The following is a 19,692-nucleotide window of genomic DNA, read 5'->3' as shown; positions in this document are numbered from 1 at the left end:
ACTCTCGGATTCTCAGAAGACATCTTTCTTCCTGAACAACACTGCTCAAAAAATGAACCAAACATTCCCAAAGCTAATAGGTCTGGAATTGGCTGCCAGCCTTTTGGCTTTTTTCAATGCTTATTTTATTTTGGCAAGGTTTTTGCAAAACTTTATTGCTGATGGATCAGCTGGGACCTCACTAGTATAAACAAAAGAAAACATTGTCCAAAAGCAAAAATATGTTTTGTCTCAAAAAACAGGCGTTGCCACATTAGTGTTTGGCACTGAAGGGAACTACTTTGTATATGGCTGTTCGTCTTGTGTAAAAGCCGTATGCCGTCTCTCACTGTGGAGTTAGCCAGTGGCTTAAGTGGGCTGAACCACTGTCCATGGTGTATTCTGTAATAGGTGCAAGAAAAATGTGAATGACATAGCAGCAGATCAATGGATGAAGAAGGTTCACTGAAAGCCCCTATAAGTAAATTATATGTGTATAGGTTTAGTAAAATCAAAAGGACTTGGCAAATGCCAGACGTAAAAAGGAACATGTCATTTATTTCATTTTTAACCTCGCATTTAGAGATGCTCAGTGCTTTCACCTAAGACCAAAACAACACATTTTAAAATTATATGTAAAAATTAGGGCGGATTTATTGAGCTGTGTCTAAACAGAGCAACTAAAAGTGAAAAGTGCATGAAGCGTTGATAAAAAAAGCATCAAATCATTCTGGATTGGTGTAAAACAATGCAGGATTTTCCAGGGTCTGCAACCAAAGAGAGAAAATAAGAAACACATAAACAAACAGATGATTTTTTGACATAGGAAAAGCAAAGTAAAAATAGACAAAGCTCGTTTGAATAGAGGAGATGTGTGAGCAAAATTATCATATTACATATATCTTTTGTTAAAAGGTTTCCTGTGACTCTTCCATACAATCACTGTACAGTCTCATACTTTAAATAAATTCGTGGACACCTATGTACAAGTATATTACATATGATACAACAACACCTGCTTTTATAAAAGCTCTGTCAAAGCCACCCTCTCCCCTGCATTAATGTGGATGGACATTCAGTTCATAAACGCCTTCACAGTGAATGCTCCTCGCCCTTAGACTGGATGACCGACCCCAAGCTAGTTTCTTGGATAAAACATGGCATATTTTGACGTTCGGAACCCAAGCAGGTCTCTCATTTCGTTTCTGAATTTGGATAAGTCCTGGCGCAGCTCGTTGAGGTTTTCCACGGTTGCCTGGTCTGTGCTTTGCATCTTCTGCCTCATGGAGGTCAGGTACCGGTGGACCAGGCAGCACATCACTTTCTGGTAGTTCTCGTCACGCTTTTGCCTCAGACTCTTCCATTCCTTCAAAAACATAGAAGAAATATTTCTTAGACTATGACGCTGTTAAACTAGCTGTACCATGCATGCCAACATATCAGAAGAGGAAAGTAGGTGAAAAAATAAAAATAATCGGGAGAACGGACGGCCAAAATACCGCCATTTTTTGTTTCTGAAATTGGGAGTCTCCCAATGGAATCTGGTCGATTGGCATGTATGCTGTACATTCCCAGCGAAATCACAAGTCATTGTGTGTACGCAAATTTTTTCTAGCATCACAGAAATCTACATAACAGTCGGTTTTGCAGTATGAGTACATTTGCACATTGTGGCAGGAATTAATAGCCATTCTCTGAGCAACAAAAGTAATTTATGAATTCACTTCAATATTGTCAGTCGATAAGAAATGTCCTATTCCCTAGCATTGGGAAATCAGTCCCTGTAGAGGTGGAACTGCACACTGCTGTTAAAACACAAAACCGGGAAAACTGATAGTACACATGCACCGACCCTTCTCATCATCCAATGGCAGCTCTTTCAAACTGAGGCATTAATAAGGCGAAGAGCGTAAACATGTAGGCACAGCGCATAATTGTTAAAACTGGAAATGAAGATCTAGGGTCATATTTATCAAGGGGTTGCGTCACTTTTGCATCACGCAACAGGGTGCAAAAGCGACATGTCCCTTAGGATGCGATTTATTAAGCTACGCAAGACCCCCTTGCGTGGCTCTTAGTGGCTTGAAAAATCTGGAGTAACGCAACTCAGCGCAAATCGCTGCATTATGTTACTCTGCCCCAGGGAGGCGTTCCATGGGTGGTGCGTGGGAGTTTCTACGCAACACCCATGGATGATGGCGCATTCCCAGATTTACTGTAAGTGGCAGACCTGGGAATGGGTAAGCGAGGCGAAACAATGAGAAATATCTTCATTTCTCCTCGCTTTTTCCTCAAGCTGCTGCATACATAGAAAGAAGAAAAGGCCTCACAGGATTGTTTTTGTGCAGGAAGGTGTCTCAATTGCAAATAGCCCAATTTGCAGAATCCGGCTGTTTGCGACCGCAAAAAAGCATTTTGTAATGTACTAAAGCCAAATTGCGATTTGGTAACTTGTTACCGAATCACAATTTGGTGTCGCAAATTGATATTTGGAAGGGGTGGGTTTAGGGCTTCCCTCCCAAATAGCAATTTGCATTGGTATGTATTAATGTTTTGCAACTGAATTGTGGTCTCGAGGCCCTTTGACTCTAGCAGGTCACCATCCCTGGGATGGCTAGCATGCCTAATGGGTCGCAAACTGTGACCTAACTCATTAACCCCTTCCCTGCTGCCGTCGGCCGTTGGCAGTCGCAAGCACTACCTCGCTGGTGCTGCAAGCGTCCAACGGCCGACGCGCCCCTGCTCGTTTTGCGGAAGTGCCGCACTGTTGCGAAATCGCGGCCGCGGCAAAGGGGTTAATATTCTGGAATCACTATGAATCACAATTTAAAGGTACAAACGTTTCTTACAATAGGAAATGCGATTTCATAATTGTTTTACAGTAACAATCTCAATTTGGAAATCGTAATGTATAATTTTTGTACATTTGGTCCAAAGTGTATTAATGGTCACAAACTCTCAGATTCTGTCATACTGAGGGTTTGCAACTGCTAAAACACTTTTTCAAGTGTACTTAACCTATTTAATGATGCGGAAAAGATTTTCCTTGTAGTACCATAAAACTGAAAAGGTCTTGTGGGACTGAGCCATCTGGTTGACTGGCCGCAACACTGTAAAAAATGCCGTAGAGGCCTTACAGGACTCAGTCCTTGTGCCCTTAAAATAAAAAACAAGCATTAGAAATGCAATAGGTCGCAGATTTATTTGAGTTAGAGCTAATAGCATTGTAAATGGCAATGCCTTTTAGCCATGTGTTATGGAGTGTATGCATGTGGTGTGTAGTGGAATTATGTGGGTTGGATTGGAATTGTAGCAATGGTGGCATGCTGCGCTTTAGATGAATATGTTTAAAAGTAAAGTGCACCATACTGCGATTGCTACAATAGTTAATTGTGGGTGCGTTAACAATTGATGTGTGCACTGATGGCTGGTGGTGTGTGTGCCTGTAGAAATTGTGCACTGATGGCTGGTGGTGTGTGTGCTTGGTGGAAGCTTGCACTGCCGGCTGGAGGTGTGCGTGCTTGGTGGAAGCGTGCACTGATGGCTAGTGGTGTGTGTGTCTGGTAAAAGCGTGCACAGACGGCTGGAGGTGTGTGTGCCTGGTGAAAGCGTGCACTGATGTCTGGTGTTGTGTGCCTGGTGGAAGCCTGCACTGACAGCTGATGGTGTTTGTGCCCGGTGAAAGCGTGCACTGATGGCTGGTGGTGTTTGTGCACGGTGAAAGTGTGCAGTGACTCCTTGCGCCATGATGCGTCATACTGTATATGTGACGCATCATTGGTGTCGCAAGGAGGGCGCAGTGAAAAGTGACGCATCGCTGTTTTCACGCAGCGATGCCTCACTTTTCATAAATGAGGCCCCTAGTTCCTATTTCACATAAGATTGCAGACTTATTAGTAGTGAAGGACCCAAATCCTTCCCAACCTATAATATCTCACTTTCTCACACAAACAGTACATTCTGACTGAGAAGTCAGGTACGAGTGTTCTAAGTAACAGTCTGCAATTTTCTATGAAGTTTAAAAAAAACAGGTGTTTTTGGCTATTTTTTTATCATTCATTCATCCTCATGAAGTAAGGACTATGATAGAGGGTTTAATTGTTTTGCTTCTTTACAGGAACCTCGGCTGTCTTGACTCTAGTCCCTGTCTGTCTGTCTGTGCCCTCTGCCATAGCCCCAAACATGACCGATTGCATCGTCGTTGCCAATAAATAATTTATGATACTGGAGTAACAACTATTCTGTGGACCCAGGTTGAGAGCTACAATGTTTACCTACAGGTCTTAGACAGGCAAGGAAGTGCCAGCCTCCTGGATACAGAATCATGCACACAATGAAAATGCAGGCCCTATAGTAATGAGAGTAAATGTTCAAACATAAGGATATTCACCAAAATGTATGTAACAGGATTACCAATGAAAGCCAATAATTGTGGAAACTAAATAGAAACCGAATTTTGCAGCTGTTGTGTCTACTACCTGGAAATGTGAACGTCACAAATCAAAAATCTAATTATTTTGCTAGTACGTATTTTTCTGTTGCTACCCAACTGATCAAATCTCTCAGAATTTATTGTAAGCGCATTGTGTTTGTATCCTACCCCATGTCCTCATTTTGGCGGGCTCGTCTTTTGTAAATTGGTTGTGAAATTACATACTTTATTTTTCGATGTTTGGCCACTCGCTGTTTGATGAAGTGTGAACGGTGAAACCTGCAATTATTTCATCCCTGATTGCCTCACCCCGGCCCGCAGCCCATCCTCACCCCGAGTCGTTATGTTTTACCAGCGCTAATTTATGAAACCACATATCCAGCGTATTCCCGAGCAGCGAACCAGCACTTTTGCTTTCATAGGTCAATATATTTTAAGTCCAACGCCAAATTCTCTCCATGCTCTTTCGGCGTTGGCGGCCCTACAGTTTTAGCAGGCTTAAAATGTCAAAGGTAGTTTGCCAGTGTCCTCAGATAACTCCACGTCCCCGAAGACCGGGTCCCGGGCAGGCGGCGGGCCGGATTCAGCTGCGCCCTCACACAGACGCCATGAGGCATCTTTCAGCGGGGGTGTCGGGTTTGCTAAGAGCACTAAACTGAATTCCTTCATGGTCTTGACTTTATTAAAGGTGTTGGGCTGCAAAAATAACCAGAGATGGAGAAGTCTCCTTCACTGGTCATAAATTACACTCCGCCTTCGCAGTGGCGGATTGTGTCAGCTTTTCTCCGTCGGCAACAAACTTGGGCCTGTATTCCTGGGCGCGCGAGCGCCCTGCTAATGAATCCTCGGCGCGTTCGATCGGAGCGCGTTCTATGTTTATATTTTCTTTGTATGTAATAAATGCATAGAGAAAAATGCGCTTGAAAACTACCCTTCGAGATTCCATTGCATAATGTTTTATAATAATTTTTAATTTCCGAAATGTGTCACAATATTTTAGTAGTTCTAAGTTAAGTGAAAAATAAAATACAAAGTCCTCATATATTACAACGTATTTTGCTTCGAATATAAAAAAACGAGCAGTGGTGCGCGCCCGTAGCCCCGAGACCTAAAAACTCGAGGCTGGTGCACGTGCGCCCAGCATCTGTCTTCAATTACCGCGGGCCCTGACAGCCGCGATAATTGAAGAAATATGCCCTTCTGCTGTGCGTGTCCACACGGAATATGCAATAGGCGGAGCTACTCTACCGCCTATGGCCTATTGCGTGCTCTCTTCCGAAAACACACGCACTAGAAGGCCAATCGAAATGCAGCTGGCAAAAAAAGGACAAAAAATCACGAGCAGCCAGGAATTTGTTAGGTAGCTTTTCGGAGACGCTAACTAAAGGACTCTTGGGCTCCGCCCACACTGCTACACAGTGTGACATAGGCCAGAGCCCTACAAATTACATATATGCGGGCAGGGTAGGCATTTAGTGCATGCTTGCAGTAATTGGATGGTGGTGGGTCTTGAAGGACCACCCCCTACTCTGAAAAAAGTTTGTAAAAACATTTGGGAGTCTAGTCCTGTGAGAGTACATAGGGGTCCACTCAGCCTCCAACATGAGTATTTCAGGACCCAAAAACATTTTTGAAAAATTGTGGACTGAAGTTAGGGAAAGTTCACTCCCTCTAGACAAGCAAAGCCCCATTAGGTGGGCAAGCTCCTACTATGCACACCCTTCCCCTGCAGACACCCAGGACCCATTAGGTGGCCAAGTCCATATTACGCACAACATTTGCCTCTTTATGAAGATTCCACTCCCTCCTAACACGTAAGCCACATTAGGTGGGCAAGTTCCTGCTACACACACCCTTTGACATGTGCAGATGTCTTCAGAGAGAGCCCATTCCCTCCAGACATCCATGCTGCATTGGTTGGCCTGTGAAAGTACATAGGGTTCCACTCAGCTCCCACAGGAGCACTGAAGGACCCAAAAATATTTTTGAAAAATTGAGGGTAGAAGTTAGGGAGAGTATACTACCTCCAGGCACGCAAGCCCCATTAGATGGGTAAACTCCTACTATGAACACCCTTCCCCTCCAGACACCCAGGACCCATTAGGTGGCCAAGTCCCTACTACGCACACCCTTTGCCTCTTTATGAAGATTCCACTCCCTCCTAACACGTAAGCCCCATTAGGTGGGCAAGTCCGTACTACACACACCCCCACTGACTTGTGCAGATGTCTTCACGGAGAGCCCACTCCCTCCAGACATCCATGCTGCATTGGTTGACCTGCACCCTACAAAGAATTATTGTACATGCACAAACAAATGGTACAGCCTTGCTGTCTGAATGTGCTGATACACTTTGTATACACTTCCACTTCTGCATGAACCTGTATGCTGTACTGCTACAGTGCATGTGTTGTGTTCAGGACATTTCTTGAGCAGAAAGGTGTCCCTTTCTGCACTAATATTATCCTTTAGGACTATTGCCTCTATGTATATGTACTCTACAAAGTAGCATACACACATGGGTGAGTGCATAGCAACCCCCATACAACACCCATTGAGCACTGCTGTGATGCAAATGCGAGATAAGGAGTAGTTTCTTTTCTGTAACTCCAGTTCTGTAGTAGGGGTATCTCTGTTATAGTCATAATCTAGTGAATAGTCCCGCCCATGTGCGTGGACCCCAGAGCAATCAAAAAAAATCTCTTAAAGTGTCGAAAAAAATGCAGAACTGCACAGACACTTAAGAGAGAATTAAAAGACATATAATGCAGCCTATAAACAGGCTACACTGTCCAGTACTTCAACTAGAAATTCCACCAACAATCCACAAAACAGCAAAGCCTGTCCAGATTTCCCTTGCCTTCAGCAAAAACCCCTCTGGAATGATAGAGAGGAAGACATGGACAGACAAGCCCCATAGGCTGCCATTATGTGGCTCAGAACAGGATACTGTGCCTTTAAGAGAACTTTCCAGAACTTCACAGTATCCCAGAATGCCCTGCAGGTCCCTCTTACTTTCAGTTCTTTTTGAAGGCCTAACACGCCAGACCTGTAGCATTCCTTCCATGAATATCTGTCTCCACCGGGGAGGAGGGCGGGCGCTTATGACTATAACAGAGATACCCCTACTACAGAACTGGAGTTACAGAAAAGAAACTACTCCTTCTGTAGTAGGGGATCTCTGTGTATAGTCATAATCTAGTGAATAGAAGGGCAAGCCCATCTCCACACCAAAGCGGCGCAGGAGAAAAGAAACCAACACCACTATTGTGCGAACAAATTCCGCAGCGAAGCCTGTCCAACCTGAGCATCCGCCCTGGCATCCGTGTCCAGACAGTAATGCTTAGCAAAGGTATGAACCGACTTCCAAGTGGCGGCCTTGCAAATTTCTGCAATCGGCACATTACGGAGCAAGGCTGTCGTGGCAGCTTTGCCCCTGGTGGAATGAGCCTTAGGCTTACCTCCTAAGGTCTTATTAGCTTTCTGGTAACACAGTTGTATGCAGGACACAATCGACCTAGAGATGGACTGCTTAGAGGTCGCAAGACCCGTCCTGACCGATCCATAATTGATAAACAATTTGTCTGACCTACGAATACCTTTGGTCTTGTCCAGATAAAATTTCAACACCCTCCTAACATCCAGGGAATGTAGAGACCTTTCCGCTGGAGATGAAGGGTTCTGAAAAAACGTAGGCAAAGTTATAGTCTGGTTGACATGAAAGTCAGAAATAACCTTGGGAAGAAATTTAGGGTGAGTACGCATAACAACCTTAGCAACATGAAATACAGTATAAGGTTCATTACAACACAACGCCTGAATTTCACTCACCCTGCGGGCCGATGTAATGGCCACGAGGAATGCCGCCTTCCAGGACAGGTGCTGCAACGAAGCTTTATGAATGGGTCCGAAAGGCTCCTTCATCAAACTGGACAGCACCACATTCAATTCCCATGAAGGCGAAGGAAGCCTGACAGGAGGGAACACCTTCTTCAAGCCTTCCAAAAAGTCTTTGATCACAGGGATCTGGAAGAAGGAAGTCTGTGAAGGGCTTTTCCTGTAGGCAGTCAATGCAGCAATGTTGGACCCGGCCCTTTAGGCAGGTTCACCCGAGACTTTTTGCTTTTTCCTAGCCTGTTTCTATGACCTGGTGTTGGTGATTTTAGGCCTCTGCGCACTTTTTCACTGTGGTACAGTGTAAAGTGCTTGAGCTCTCTGTGTATGTGTGGTGAGTGACCTGCCCTCACATAGGAATGAATGGGGAATATGTATGCCCATGGTAGTTCCTGATGTGTGGGGAGTGCAGGGGCGAGTTTGGTATGAGAGAACTCGTGAGACTGAATGCTGCGAAATGGTATATGCGGCATGAATGTGTCTAGTCTAGAAGTGCCACTTTTAGAAGTTGGCATATTTGTGTAATTTGTGTCTGGCGTGTGATTGGCTGGTGAGCCTGGGTCAGGAGTGCCTGGGCCTGCTTGTGGATTGACTGTCTGGTTTGAGGGTGACATGGGCTGGAGAGCCCAGGAGGTTGTCTGAGTCAGCCCATGGATGAAAGGCAGCATCTGCTGCCAGGGAAGTGGGAGGAGATGGCACCTGATAGTGAAGGGCTGTGCCTGCCAAACCACAATGCTGGCTCCACCCCCCGCTGGGCGACTGTCACCTCTGTCCCTGATACTGACAGGACTTCCCTATAACCAGTTCTGGCGAAGGAGAGCCGCCGCCGAGCTGAGAAGCCGCCGCCCGGAGGAGCCCCGCACAGGAGAGCCCGGTGAGTCGAAGGGCTGGGGGGCTCCGTGTGGGCCACTGTGGGTGCCTGTTGAAGGCACAGTGACGGCGAAGAGCGGCCCCACTTGCCAGCATTTGGGGCATGATTTTAGGAGCTTGAGAGCTCCGCCACGGCAGATGTATATCCCGGGCGGCCCCAGATGGCAGTGGGCCGCCCCCGCGTTCTGTCAATGGCCCCTGTGGCCCGTGTCTTCCCCCAGTTGTTTCGAGAGCCACAGAATTATTATTGTTTGAGTCTAGAGGAGCTCACCGCCCACCTGATGTTTTTGGGCCCAGTGAGGCCCTTGGGGGACACGAGTGATTCAGAGCCTCTGTGGCTCCAACGTTCTGCACAATAGGGCATGTGTGATATGCCCAGAGCCTGTGTGGCTCCAGCAGTGGCGCAGTTTGCGCCTAAGGGCCAGTGAGGGCCCTGGCGCAGTTTTGAAGATTCCCAGCTGCCCAGCAATTAGTGGGCAGCTGCACCGTTTAGGCGCAATTTCAGGAGAGAGTCCCTGTGTGGGACAGAGAGGGCACAGTGGTGCCAGGCCTTCACAGCTGCGCAGCACTTAGTGCCAGCTGCTACGTTTAGGCTTTCGTTTCTTGAGACTGGCGCTGCATGGCAGCGCACCCTGACATTGAGACTCAGGGCGTCTTAGCCCCAACAAGGCCAGTTGGCCTAGGGAATGCCACAGGTAGTGGCTTATGTGAGTTTTTGCGCAATTGTATGGTTATTGCACCTCTGAATGTGTTTGCTTGCATCATGTGTTATTCCTGCACCTCTGAATGTTTTTAGGCATCATGTGATTTTTGCGCTATTGTATTGTTCTGGCACCTCTGAATGTTTTTAGGCATCATGTGTCTTCCTTTTCCCTGCGCTTCACCTCTGAATGTTTTAGGCATCATGTGTCTTCTTGCGCTGCACCTCTGAATGTATTTTATTGCATCATGTGCTCTGTTCTGAACACCGCTGAATGTGTAGGTTTATGCATCATGTGTTTCCCTTGTCTTACACCTCTGAATGTTTTTATGCATCATGTGTCTTTCTTTCCTGCGCTGCACCTCTGAATGTTTTAGGCGTCATGTATCTTCTTGCGCTGCACCTCTGAATGTATTTTATTGCATCATGTGCTTTATTCTTAACACCGCTGAATGTGTAGGTTTATGCATCATGTGTTTTTCTCTTTACTACTCCTCTGAATGTATATTTATGCATCATGGGTAATGTGTTCTTTCCTAGACCCCTAAATGCTGTGTGATACTTAGGTGGTTGTTCTTTTTAGTACAGGTGGTCCTAGTGAGGTCCTGGTACCTGTTCCCAGTAGTTACTGGATGTGATTTATAACTGTTACTTTGTGCTACAGTGATTTAATATTCTTTTATTCTAATTTCTGACAGTATTTCATTTCTACTAAGTGCTGATTCTGACAGTGGCCCATGTGGCCCTGTCCTGTACATAATCCCTTGTGAATATTGCCCATGCCAGTTGGCACAATGTACATGTGTGATAATATCTGATGTGTTTTTACAATACAAAAATTATTTTATAATAACCTTGTGTGGGGTTCCTTTTGTGGTGTGCCTAGTATGTTGTTGCTGTTGTGTGCTGGCGCAAATGCTTTACACATTGCCTCGAGTTTAGCCTTACTGCTTGTGCCAAGCTACCAAGGGGGTGAGCAGAGGTTTACTTGGCGTGTGACTTCCTTGCCCTGACTAGAATGGTGGTTTCTGCCTGGCTTTGGCGTCAGCCTTAGCCTACCAGAAATAGCCAGTTCTAACAAGCGAGATGAACCTTAATGGAATGAACATTAAGGCCAGACCGCGCCAAATGCAGAAGGTAAGGAAGGATGACATCTTCCTTGCACGTCGTTGGGTCAAAGTTCCAGGACACACACCAGATACAAAACCTCTTCCACTTGTAAGCATAGGAAGTCCGAGTGGAAGGTCTCTTAGACTCCTTCAGTATGTCCATGCAATATTCGGGCAGATTCAAATGGCTATATTGCACTATCTCTGGAGCCATGCCGCCAAACTCAAGGACGAGAGATTGGGGTGCAACATCTGCCCCCCGAACTTCCAGAGTGCATTCCCCAGCATCCCTTGCTGGTAGTACCTGGAGGCGAAGTCTCGGCATTTGCTGTTTTCGGCGGTGGCGAACAGATCTAAGTCTGGAGTCCCCCACCTTTCGAAGACTTCTCCTAGTACGTCGTCGTTTATGACCCATTCGTGGTTTTCCTGAATCAGTCTGCTCAGTGCGTCTGCCTGAACATTCTGCACACCTGGTAGATGGGTAGCCGTTATTGTCAATCCTCTGGCCAGCGCCAGATCGTCTGTGCCTCCCGAGACAGGGTGCGCAATCTGGACACCCTCTGCTTGTTGAGGTAATACATCGTGGTCGTATTGTCCGTCTGTACAAGCAGAGAGTTGGTCTGGAAGGACGGGTGAAAGGCCTTCAGTGCCAAGTGAACAGCTCTGAGTTCCAGGAAATTGATGTGATACGTGGACTCCATCTGAGACCACGTTCCTTGAATCTGTAAGTCTCCCGAATGCGCTCCCCAGCCTTGGAGAGAAGCATCTGTCACGATAGTCTGAGTAGGAATGTCCTTGTGGAAGGGAACCCCTCTGAGGAGATTCTCCGCTGAACACCACCACTTCAGAGACTGAAGAGCATGCAGAGACAGTCGTATCTTGTCGTCCCAAGATCCTTTCCTCAGGTCCCATTGGTCCTCCAAGCACTCCTGCAGAGGTCTCATGTGTAGTCGTGCATGAGGAGTGAGGAAGATACAAGAGGCCATCGACCCCAGTAGAGAAGACACCGTCCTCACTGTTGTAGATGGAGCGGTCATAAGAGCCTGAGCCTTCTGAAGGATCGATCGCCGTCGCTCCTCCGAAGGAGACACGCTTGCTGACAGCGTATTGATGGTGGCTCCCAAGTATTGAATGCACTGGACCGGGATCGGGACAGACTTGGACATGTTGATGTGCAACCCCAACTTGTTCAAGAGAACGCACGTCTTCTGGAAGTCTGCTTGAGCTTCCGAGAAGGAGGAGGCCTTGATCAACCAATCGTCCAGGTACGGGTAGACAAACACCTTGTTCTTCCTGAGGTGTGCCGCTACCACTGCCATGCACTTCGAGAATGTCCTGGGCGCAGATTTCAGCCCGAATGGCAGCACTGTGTATTGATAATGGTTGGTGCCGACTTGAAATCGCAGAAACTTCCTGTGTTTGCACGCGATGGGCACGTGGAAGTACGCATCCTGTAGGTCTATGGCACAAAGCCAGTCCCCCTGTTGCAACTGAGGAAAAATCTTATGCAATGATAGCATGCGAAACTTTTCTCTGCGAATCCACTTGTTTGCCTGCCGCAAGTCCAGAATGGGCCTGAACTCGTTCTTGTCCTTCTTGCGAACCAGAAAGAACCGGGAGTACAGACCTCTTCCTCTTTGAGACAGAGGTACGTCTTCTATCGCCCTTTTCCTTAACAGGATATCGGCCCCCGCCTGGAGCTCGCGCAGTTGATACTGCGAGCTGACCGGAGGGATCGCTGGAGGAGGGCTGATGAACCGAAGACTGTATCCATTGCAAACAATATTCAGCACCCACTTGTCCTGAGTAATTTTTCTCCACTCTGCCAGAAAAAATTGATCGCTTCCCCCCACCGGAGCGGGTAACGGATGAAGGGGAAGTAGCCGCTCAGGGTCGAGACCCGGCCGGGCCCTTGTTCGCGGTGAGGACTGTTGTCCCCCTCTACCCTTCTGACGTTTCTGGAAGGGTCTCCGGAACTGCTGCTGTTGTTGCTGCTGCTGTCCCGAAGACTGCCCCCGTCCTCTTCCCTGTGCGCCGTAGCGCCTCTGGAAAGGCCTGAAGGATTTCTTCTCTTTGGGCTTCTCCAAGCCCACAGCCGTCAGGGTCTCCGCCTCTGCCTTCATGCGGGCCATCTCATCATCTGCGTGTTTTCCGAATAGGGTCACTCCGGAAAAGGGCAGATTGGCCACCCGCTGCTGGGCCTCCGGCTTGAGTGACGTGAGCCGTAGCCAGGCATGCCGCCGCTGATTGATTCCATGGCAGTAACCATGTGCGGCCAACAGGGAGGTGTCCGCCGCTGCACTGATCACCTGGTTTGATACCAGCATCCCTTCCTTGAGGATCTCCTGGAAGTCCTCCCTCTTGTCTCTCGGTAGCAGTTCCACGAACTGTTGAAGGGAGTCCCACAGCGCCCGGTCGTAACGGCCCAGCAGAGCTGTATCGCTGCCAGCTTTCATGGCTGCGGAAGCGGTCCCACACGCTTTCCTCCCCGCTGAGTCGCTCCATCGACTCTCTTTATCTGGCGGCACGGTGGATGACGGGGAGGTAGAATGCAATTTCCTGGCCGCCGTCACTATCACTGAATCCGGTACCGGATCCATTCTCAGAAAGGCAGGGTCCGAATCCGGGGCCCTGTACTTCTTTAGAAGCCGGGACGGAGCGGCCTTCACCACCGCTGGTGTGAGGAACAGCTCCTCCGCAGGTTCCTTCAATCCAGGTACCAGAGGCAGAAGAGGACGAGACAAGTGCTTCTTGTGAAGCATCTCGAATATCACGGACGTCGTAGGTGTTGGAGCCGTCACCGTGATACCCAACTTCGCAGCTCCCCTCAGGAGTACCTCCTGGAATGTGGCAATGTCGTCTACTGGCGAAATCCTGGTCTCAGGGGAGTCCGATAAGGTTGGCGTGTAGGAATGGGTCCTGGAAGAGTCCGTGCGGGACCTAGACCCCCGCCTCCTATGGCGACGCCTCGATCTGGTGGAGGATCTATGACGACTCCTTGATCTTCCTCTCCGTCCGGAGCGTGAATGGGACCTCCTCGGCCGAGGACTATCAACCGGGTCCACCGGAACGGGTGACTTGGGTTTGGACGGAGCCTTCGGTCTAGGTGTACCCTTGGGAGGCGTCGGAAGCTTAGGTAACGAAGTCGACCTCGGTGGAACCGGAGGTGGCTGCTCAGGCAACCCTGACCCAGGTTGCGGTGGAGGCAACGGAGGCGGAGTAGGCGTCCTCGGAGGTGGACCCCTCGGTAACGGAGGAGGGGGAGTCACCTTCCCCGATGGGGTATACACCTCGGAATACACCGAGTGAGGCGAACCCCCTTCTCTTCCAGCCTGGGACGTAGGCGAACTTCCCACGGCGTCAGGCCTCCTTCCACCTCTTTTCGGCGTCGACCAGACAGCGAGCGTCGGCCCCTCTTCCTCGGCGTCGAACGCCTTCGCCTCGGCGTCGACCATCTGCGCCTCGGCGGCGACCTTCTGCGCCTCGACGTCGAGCCTCGGCGCCTCGACTGCGACTTCCTGTGCCTCGACGGCGACCTCCTGTGCCTCGACGGTGACCTCCTGTGCCTCGACGGCGACCTCCGGTGCCTCAACGGCGACTTCCTGTGCCTCGACAGCGACCTGTGCCTCGACGGCAACCTTGACGGCGCGGACCTCATCGACGACGTCCGCCTCCTCTTCGCCGACGGCGAACGGCGGTATCGCCTCGACAGCGAGCGCCGATGCCTGGCTCGTCGACGTCGAGCGATCGGCGTCGACGAGCCAGGACGACGATGAAACAGTCACCGGGGACTTCGAAGGTCTTGTGATATCCCTCGACGCCGAGCCTCGACGTCGTCTCGTCTCCGACGATGGGGAACGGACCGCAGTCATTCCTCTCGACGCCGTAGTGGGCGCAATGGACCCAGGCGGAGAATGGAGACGTTTGCTGGTCTTCCTGTCCCTGGGGAGCCCCCCAGAGGCCTCAGCATGAGCAGAAGAAGCCCCTTCAGACCCACCTTGTGCCTTCAGTCTTCTCTCCTCGAGACCCTGAAGTCTGATCTTCTTCCTTTCCCTCAGGGTCCTTCCAAAGAAGCCTTGGCAGATAACACACTCCTCTGGAACATGGGAAGCTGGAAGGCAGAGGATACACACCTCATGGTGGTCCGACCTGGCCTTTTTTCTGGAGCACTCCGGGCATTTGTTGAATAATGCAGGCATATTTGACAAAAAACAGAGTGAGAAAACCAAGAAGAAAAGCCCCACAGTACAATAAAGTACTAATTCTGTGAAAAATTGTGAAAAAAACACCAAATATGTCCCAAAAAGGGAGAGCTCAATGCTCCAGGGTCCTGCTAGCAGGAGCCGGAAAAAAGATCTGAAAGTAAGAGGGACCTGCAGGGCATTCTGGGATATTGTAAAGTTCTGGAAAGTTCTCTTAAAGGCACAGTATCCTGTTCTGAGCCACATAATGGCAGCCTATGGGGCTTGTCTGTCCATGTCTTCCTCTCTATCATTCCAGAGGGGTTTTTGCTGAAGGCAAGGGAAATCTGGACATGCTTTGCTGTTTTGTGGATTTTTGGTGGAATTTCTAGTTGAAGTACTGGACAGTGTAGCCTGTTTATAGGCTGCATTATATGTCTTTAAATTCTCGATTTACTTTTCCTTAGGACACTGGTGTTCTGGCACCAACTTTTCCTGCTCATGTCTCTGGCGTAAATAATCTTACTGCATCTCCTGTAATAATTAAGCATGTACTTATTTGCAGGAATATGGTCAGACAGCCCCAACTCTAGGTACTATGGAGAGTCCTGATGTTGAAGTCGACGCCTCCTCTGAGTTTCTCTGGCTCTCTGCCCAAAACCAGCTGAGTTGAATAGATGGAATGTATATTTTCACATTCCAGAGGTTCCGTGACTGTATTTTTTACTGTGCCATGGGAGAACTGCGTCTTGCATATTTTGCAAGTCACAAATTTGGAGGAGACTTATTTCTTCCACTGAGAAATTGCAAAGAAATCCCATACGACTGACTGCCTGGTGGGTATTGCAGACTTCAACCCCTCCTCTGGAGCTTCTTCCTTATGGTGTGTTAATGAAGCCATGGCTCAATCTACCCAAAAAATAAAACAAATGAAATAGATATACATGGGCCCAACACAGACTTTCTTCACAGACAAGTATAATCCAAAATGAGCATAAAAGGGTGGGCATGAAAATGGAGAAAGACTGTGATTTCAACCAATGAGAAGGCTTTGTGTGTCATAGGTCTTGCAGTACTGTCACAATACTCATAAGGTACTCCTGCATAGAATATGCCTTTTTTCCGTAGCCTGTTTCCCAGCATGCTGTTACATCGCGGTCATTACAACAACTGCGTTGTAACAACGCATAACATTACCCCACAAGTCGTAACAACGACTTGTGGAGGGGGCGTTGGATGTTGTAATAGTATAATTTACTATTCCAACTCCAGTCTGTGCGGACAGTAGGGAAGGTGTTGGATTTTAAATCCAACACCTTCTCCCCCCTCTGCAAGTTGTTGTTACAACTTGCTTGGTAATGGTATGCGTTGTTACACCGCGGTCATTGTAACAACCGCGTTGTAAAAACATGCAGGGTGACGGTTTCGTGGTCAGGGTTGTTTGCCTCCTGCATGATCACAAACGCCAGAAACAAGGCACATTTTACACAAAAAGATTCAAGGCATTCTCATTATCTGATCTCATAGAAGAAATCTAATCACTGTTTTATATTAAATACAACTTTTTTTGGTTACAACGGTTCAGTGGTACTCTAGCTGGAAAGAGAACAGGAAGTAAAAGCCACATGCAACTCCGCAGGAGCCTCCAATTGGTTCTACAGTCCTGCAGGAGTACTGCATACCAGTGGAGAGTTAAAGAAAAATAATAATAGCCATCACGTTGAAAGAAATTAAAGCAAAGTACTGATAACTGAAGAGAAAAAATAATATAACATTGACATCATACCTCACTATCCTAATAACACTTTAATTTATGGAAATATTAAAACTAGGAATTCACTGAAAAATCAACGGTTAAAGTGGCATTATAGTTGGGTGCGGTAATAAACATATTACTTTAGGCTGAAAAAAAATCTAAGGTTAAAGTGACAGTACAGTTAGATATAGGACTTATGTTAACAAAAACATGAAGAACTATAACTTGCACACTGCCTTTCACTGTTTATGACCTCACATATCACTCATGACATGTTGAATGGCGCACAATCATGTGAAACATAAATTTCCCTGGAGACACATAAGCCCCCTTAGATGAACCAAGCTTCTCCTATGAACATCCTTTGCCCTGTAACAAACATGTTGTGAACAGCTGACCTCATGTGGGCAATCAACCACACATGGGTGAGCACGCTCCTGCTGCACATGGTCTTCGCCCTGTGAATAGCTTTTCATTGAGAATCCACTCCCTCCAGATACTCAAGCCCCATTAGGGGGTCAAGCCCCTAATACACTGAGCCTTAGCCCTGTACCGAGCCTTTCGTGGATAGCCAACCTCTCATGGGCAATGAACCACACATGGGTAGGAAAGTCGTGGATATCCAACCTCTCATGGGCAATGAACCACACATGGGTAGGAAAGTACCTACTACGAACATTCACCACCCTGAGCGGAACCCCTCCACGGAGAGCCCACTCCCTCTAAACCCACGAAGGTCTCGTAGGTGTTGAAGGCCCTACAACACACAGCCTTCACCCTGTATCAAACACTTTCCAGATAGCAGACTTCTTGTGCGTAATAAAGCACACATGGTGGACAGGTACCTGGTGCGTACAGTCTTCACTCCTATGAACTACTCCTGATGCAGAACCCACTTTCTCCTGACACTCAATGCCCCTTAGTAAGCACTTACTACATACAACCTTTACCATGTAGCAAAGCTTTTCCGGATAGCAGACCTCTTGTAGGAAGTGAACAAGACACAAGTCTGCAAGTCTCTGCTGTGCACAGAGTACGCGTCATGCACAACCAGAGCTCAATCCCTTCACTCACCCAAGACCCATTTGGAGGCCAAGCATGTAACAAAAGCGTACACCCTTTAACAGCTATAGAAAAGTATTTGTAGATGTACCTTACTGAATAATTGTTATTCAAAGTGTATACCAGACTGTCACATTCAATGGATTATGTCATCAGTGATGTCATCAAATATGTAATTTGAGATCTCATCAATTATATAATTGAAGACGTCATGACTGATGTTACATGTGAAGTGAAAAAGAGGGTGGGAGTTAAGCATGGGCGAATTTTGCGAATCTCGCGTTCGTGAATTTTGCGGATTTGCGAACTCGCAATCCGCAAAATCCGCGAATTCTTGCGAATTTGCGGATTTTTTTTTTTTGTGTTTGCCACTCTCTGTCACCACTGACACTCTCTGACTACTCATGCCACCCTCTGGCCCACCCATGCCACCCTCTGTTTCATCACAGCACCCTCTGGTTGTCCAGTTTTACATTATTGTGGCAAAGCAAAGCACACCTTCCCTGCCTCAAGTGACCTGAATTAATTTGGGGCTGATTAATGTGTCACAGAATATTTTTTTAGCTGGCACCTGCTTCCATAGTGCTTCCTGGTTAGTGATCTTTTGCACTTGCTAAGTGCTTTCATTGTTGCAAAATTAGTTACAACACCTGCCCTGCCCCAACTGACAATAATGAATTAGGGACTGATTAATGGATTTGAACTTCCAGCCTGGCTCCTGCTTGTCTCCCTTAGCTGTAATTCAGGACCTTTGTGGCATATGTGTAACTATTCTGAGGTTCAGAGCAGGGTCACATAATAGTTGCAACTGGCAACTGAACTCTGGAGGGGCCCCTCAGGAAGCACTACAGGAAATGGCTACTAATGATGAGCCTGAACTTTTGAACCTGGTAAGTAGTTTCAGTTTTGCTAAGATCGTATTTCTGCAATTTAGCGCTTATTCGCGGGGCGCGAAGTTGTACTGGAAAGCCGCGAACTCACGCGAACAGTGCGAGCAAGCCATAAAATCCGCTGCTCGTGGATTTGCGGATTTTGCGGGAGATTCGCGAATCTCGCGGATTGCGAATTTACCGAAAATCCGCGAGCGAAACGGATTTTCCGCCCATGCTTAGTGGGAGTAGGCTGCCTCACATCCCAGTACTCAGTTCACCCCAATGCATTATTGTAAATGCAGGTTCATGATAACACTTACTTCAGTGACAATCTTGAGTTATTCAGCCTTGTTCATGCAGCCAGTATTGTATATCTGTAAACACATGTTTCAGGATATTCCTTCTGGAGTAGAGAGCAATACATTGTTTTGGGGTGCTGTTATGATGCACTGCAGTTCCCACAATACATCTGGGCTAATTGTGTGCTGATGTGCCATGCAGTGTGCTCCCTCCTCCTTTTGAAATATGTGAAATCATAAGCAGTGCACGATGAGGGTGCAAGTTATAGTTAGCTTAGTAAACTCTAACTTGTAAATTTCAGTGGTTTCTTCACCTAACTAGAATATCCTTTTAACCTAAGCAAATTTTTTAGTTTTTTTATCATAAGTTAAGGTATTTTTTTTTTTAATACATCCATGCTGGGGTTCTCATGACCAGTTTATTTGTTATCATAAGTTAAGGTGTTTTGTTTCTAAAAAAAAGTGCATCCATGCTGGGGTTCTCATGGACAGTTTTTTTAATCATAAGTTAAGGTAATTTTATTCTAAAAAAATGCAT

The 19,692-nt window shown here is 47.3% G+C and overlaps 1 protein-coding gene across 1 annotated transcript in view; it reads right to left on the bottom strand.

The window, feature by feature from the left end:
* Window positions 1-517: 517 nt before the first annotated feature.
* Window positions 518-19,692, bottom strand: part of TRPC1 (transient receptor potential cation channel subfamily C member 1) — a 361,187-nt gene continuing 342,012 nt past the window's right edge. The window contains exon 13 of the mRNA XM_086943718.1: window positions 518-1,345. Coding sequence (XP_086799844.1) covers window positions 1,118-1,345 — 228 coding nt within the window. The 3' untranslated portion in view covers window positions 518-1,117. The remainder of the gene's footprint in view (window positions 1,346-19,692) is intronic.

This window comes from Lissotriton vulgaris, chromosome 11 (assembly GCF_964263255.1).
Source record: "Lissotriton vulgaris chromosome 11, aLisVul1.2, whole genome shotgun sequence".
Taxonomy (NCBI): domain Eukaryota; kingdom Metazoa; phylum Chordata; class Amphibia; order Caudata; family Salamandridae; genus Lissotriton; species Lissotriton vulgaris.
This window is presented reverse-complemented; position numbering and strand designations above follow the sequence as displayed.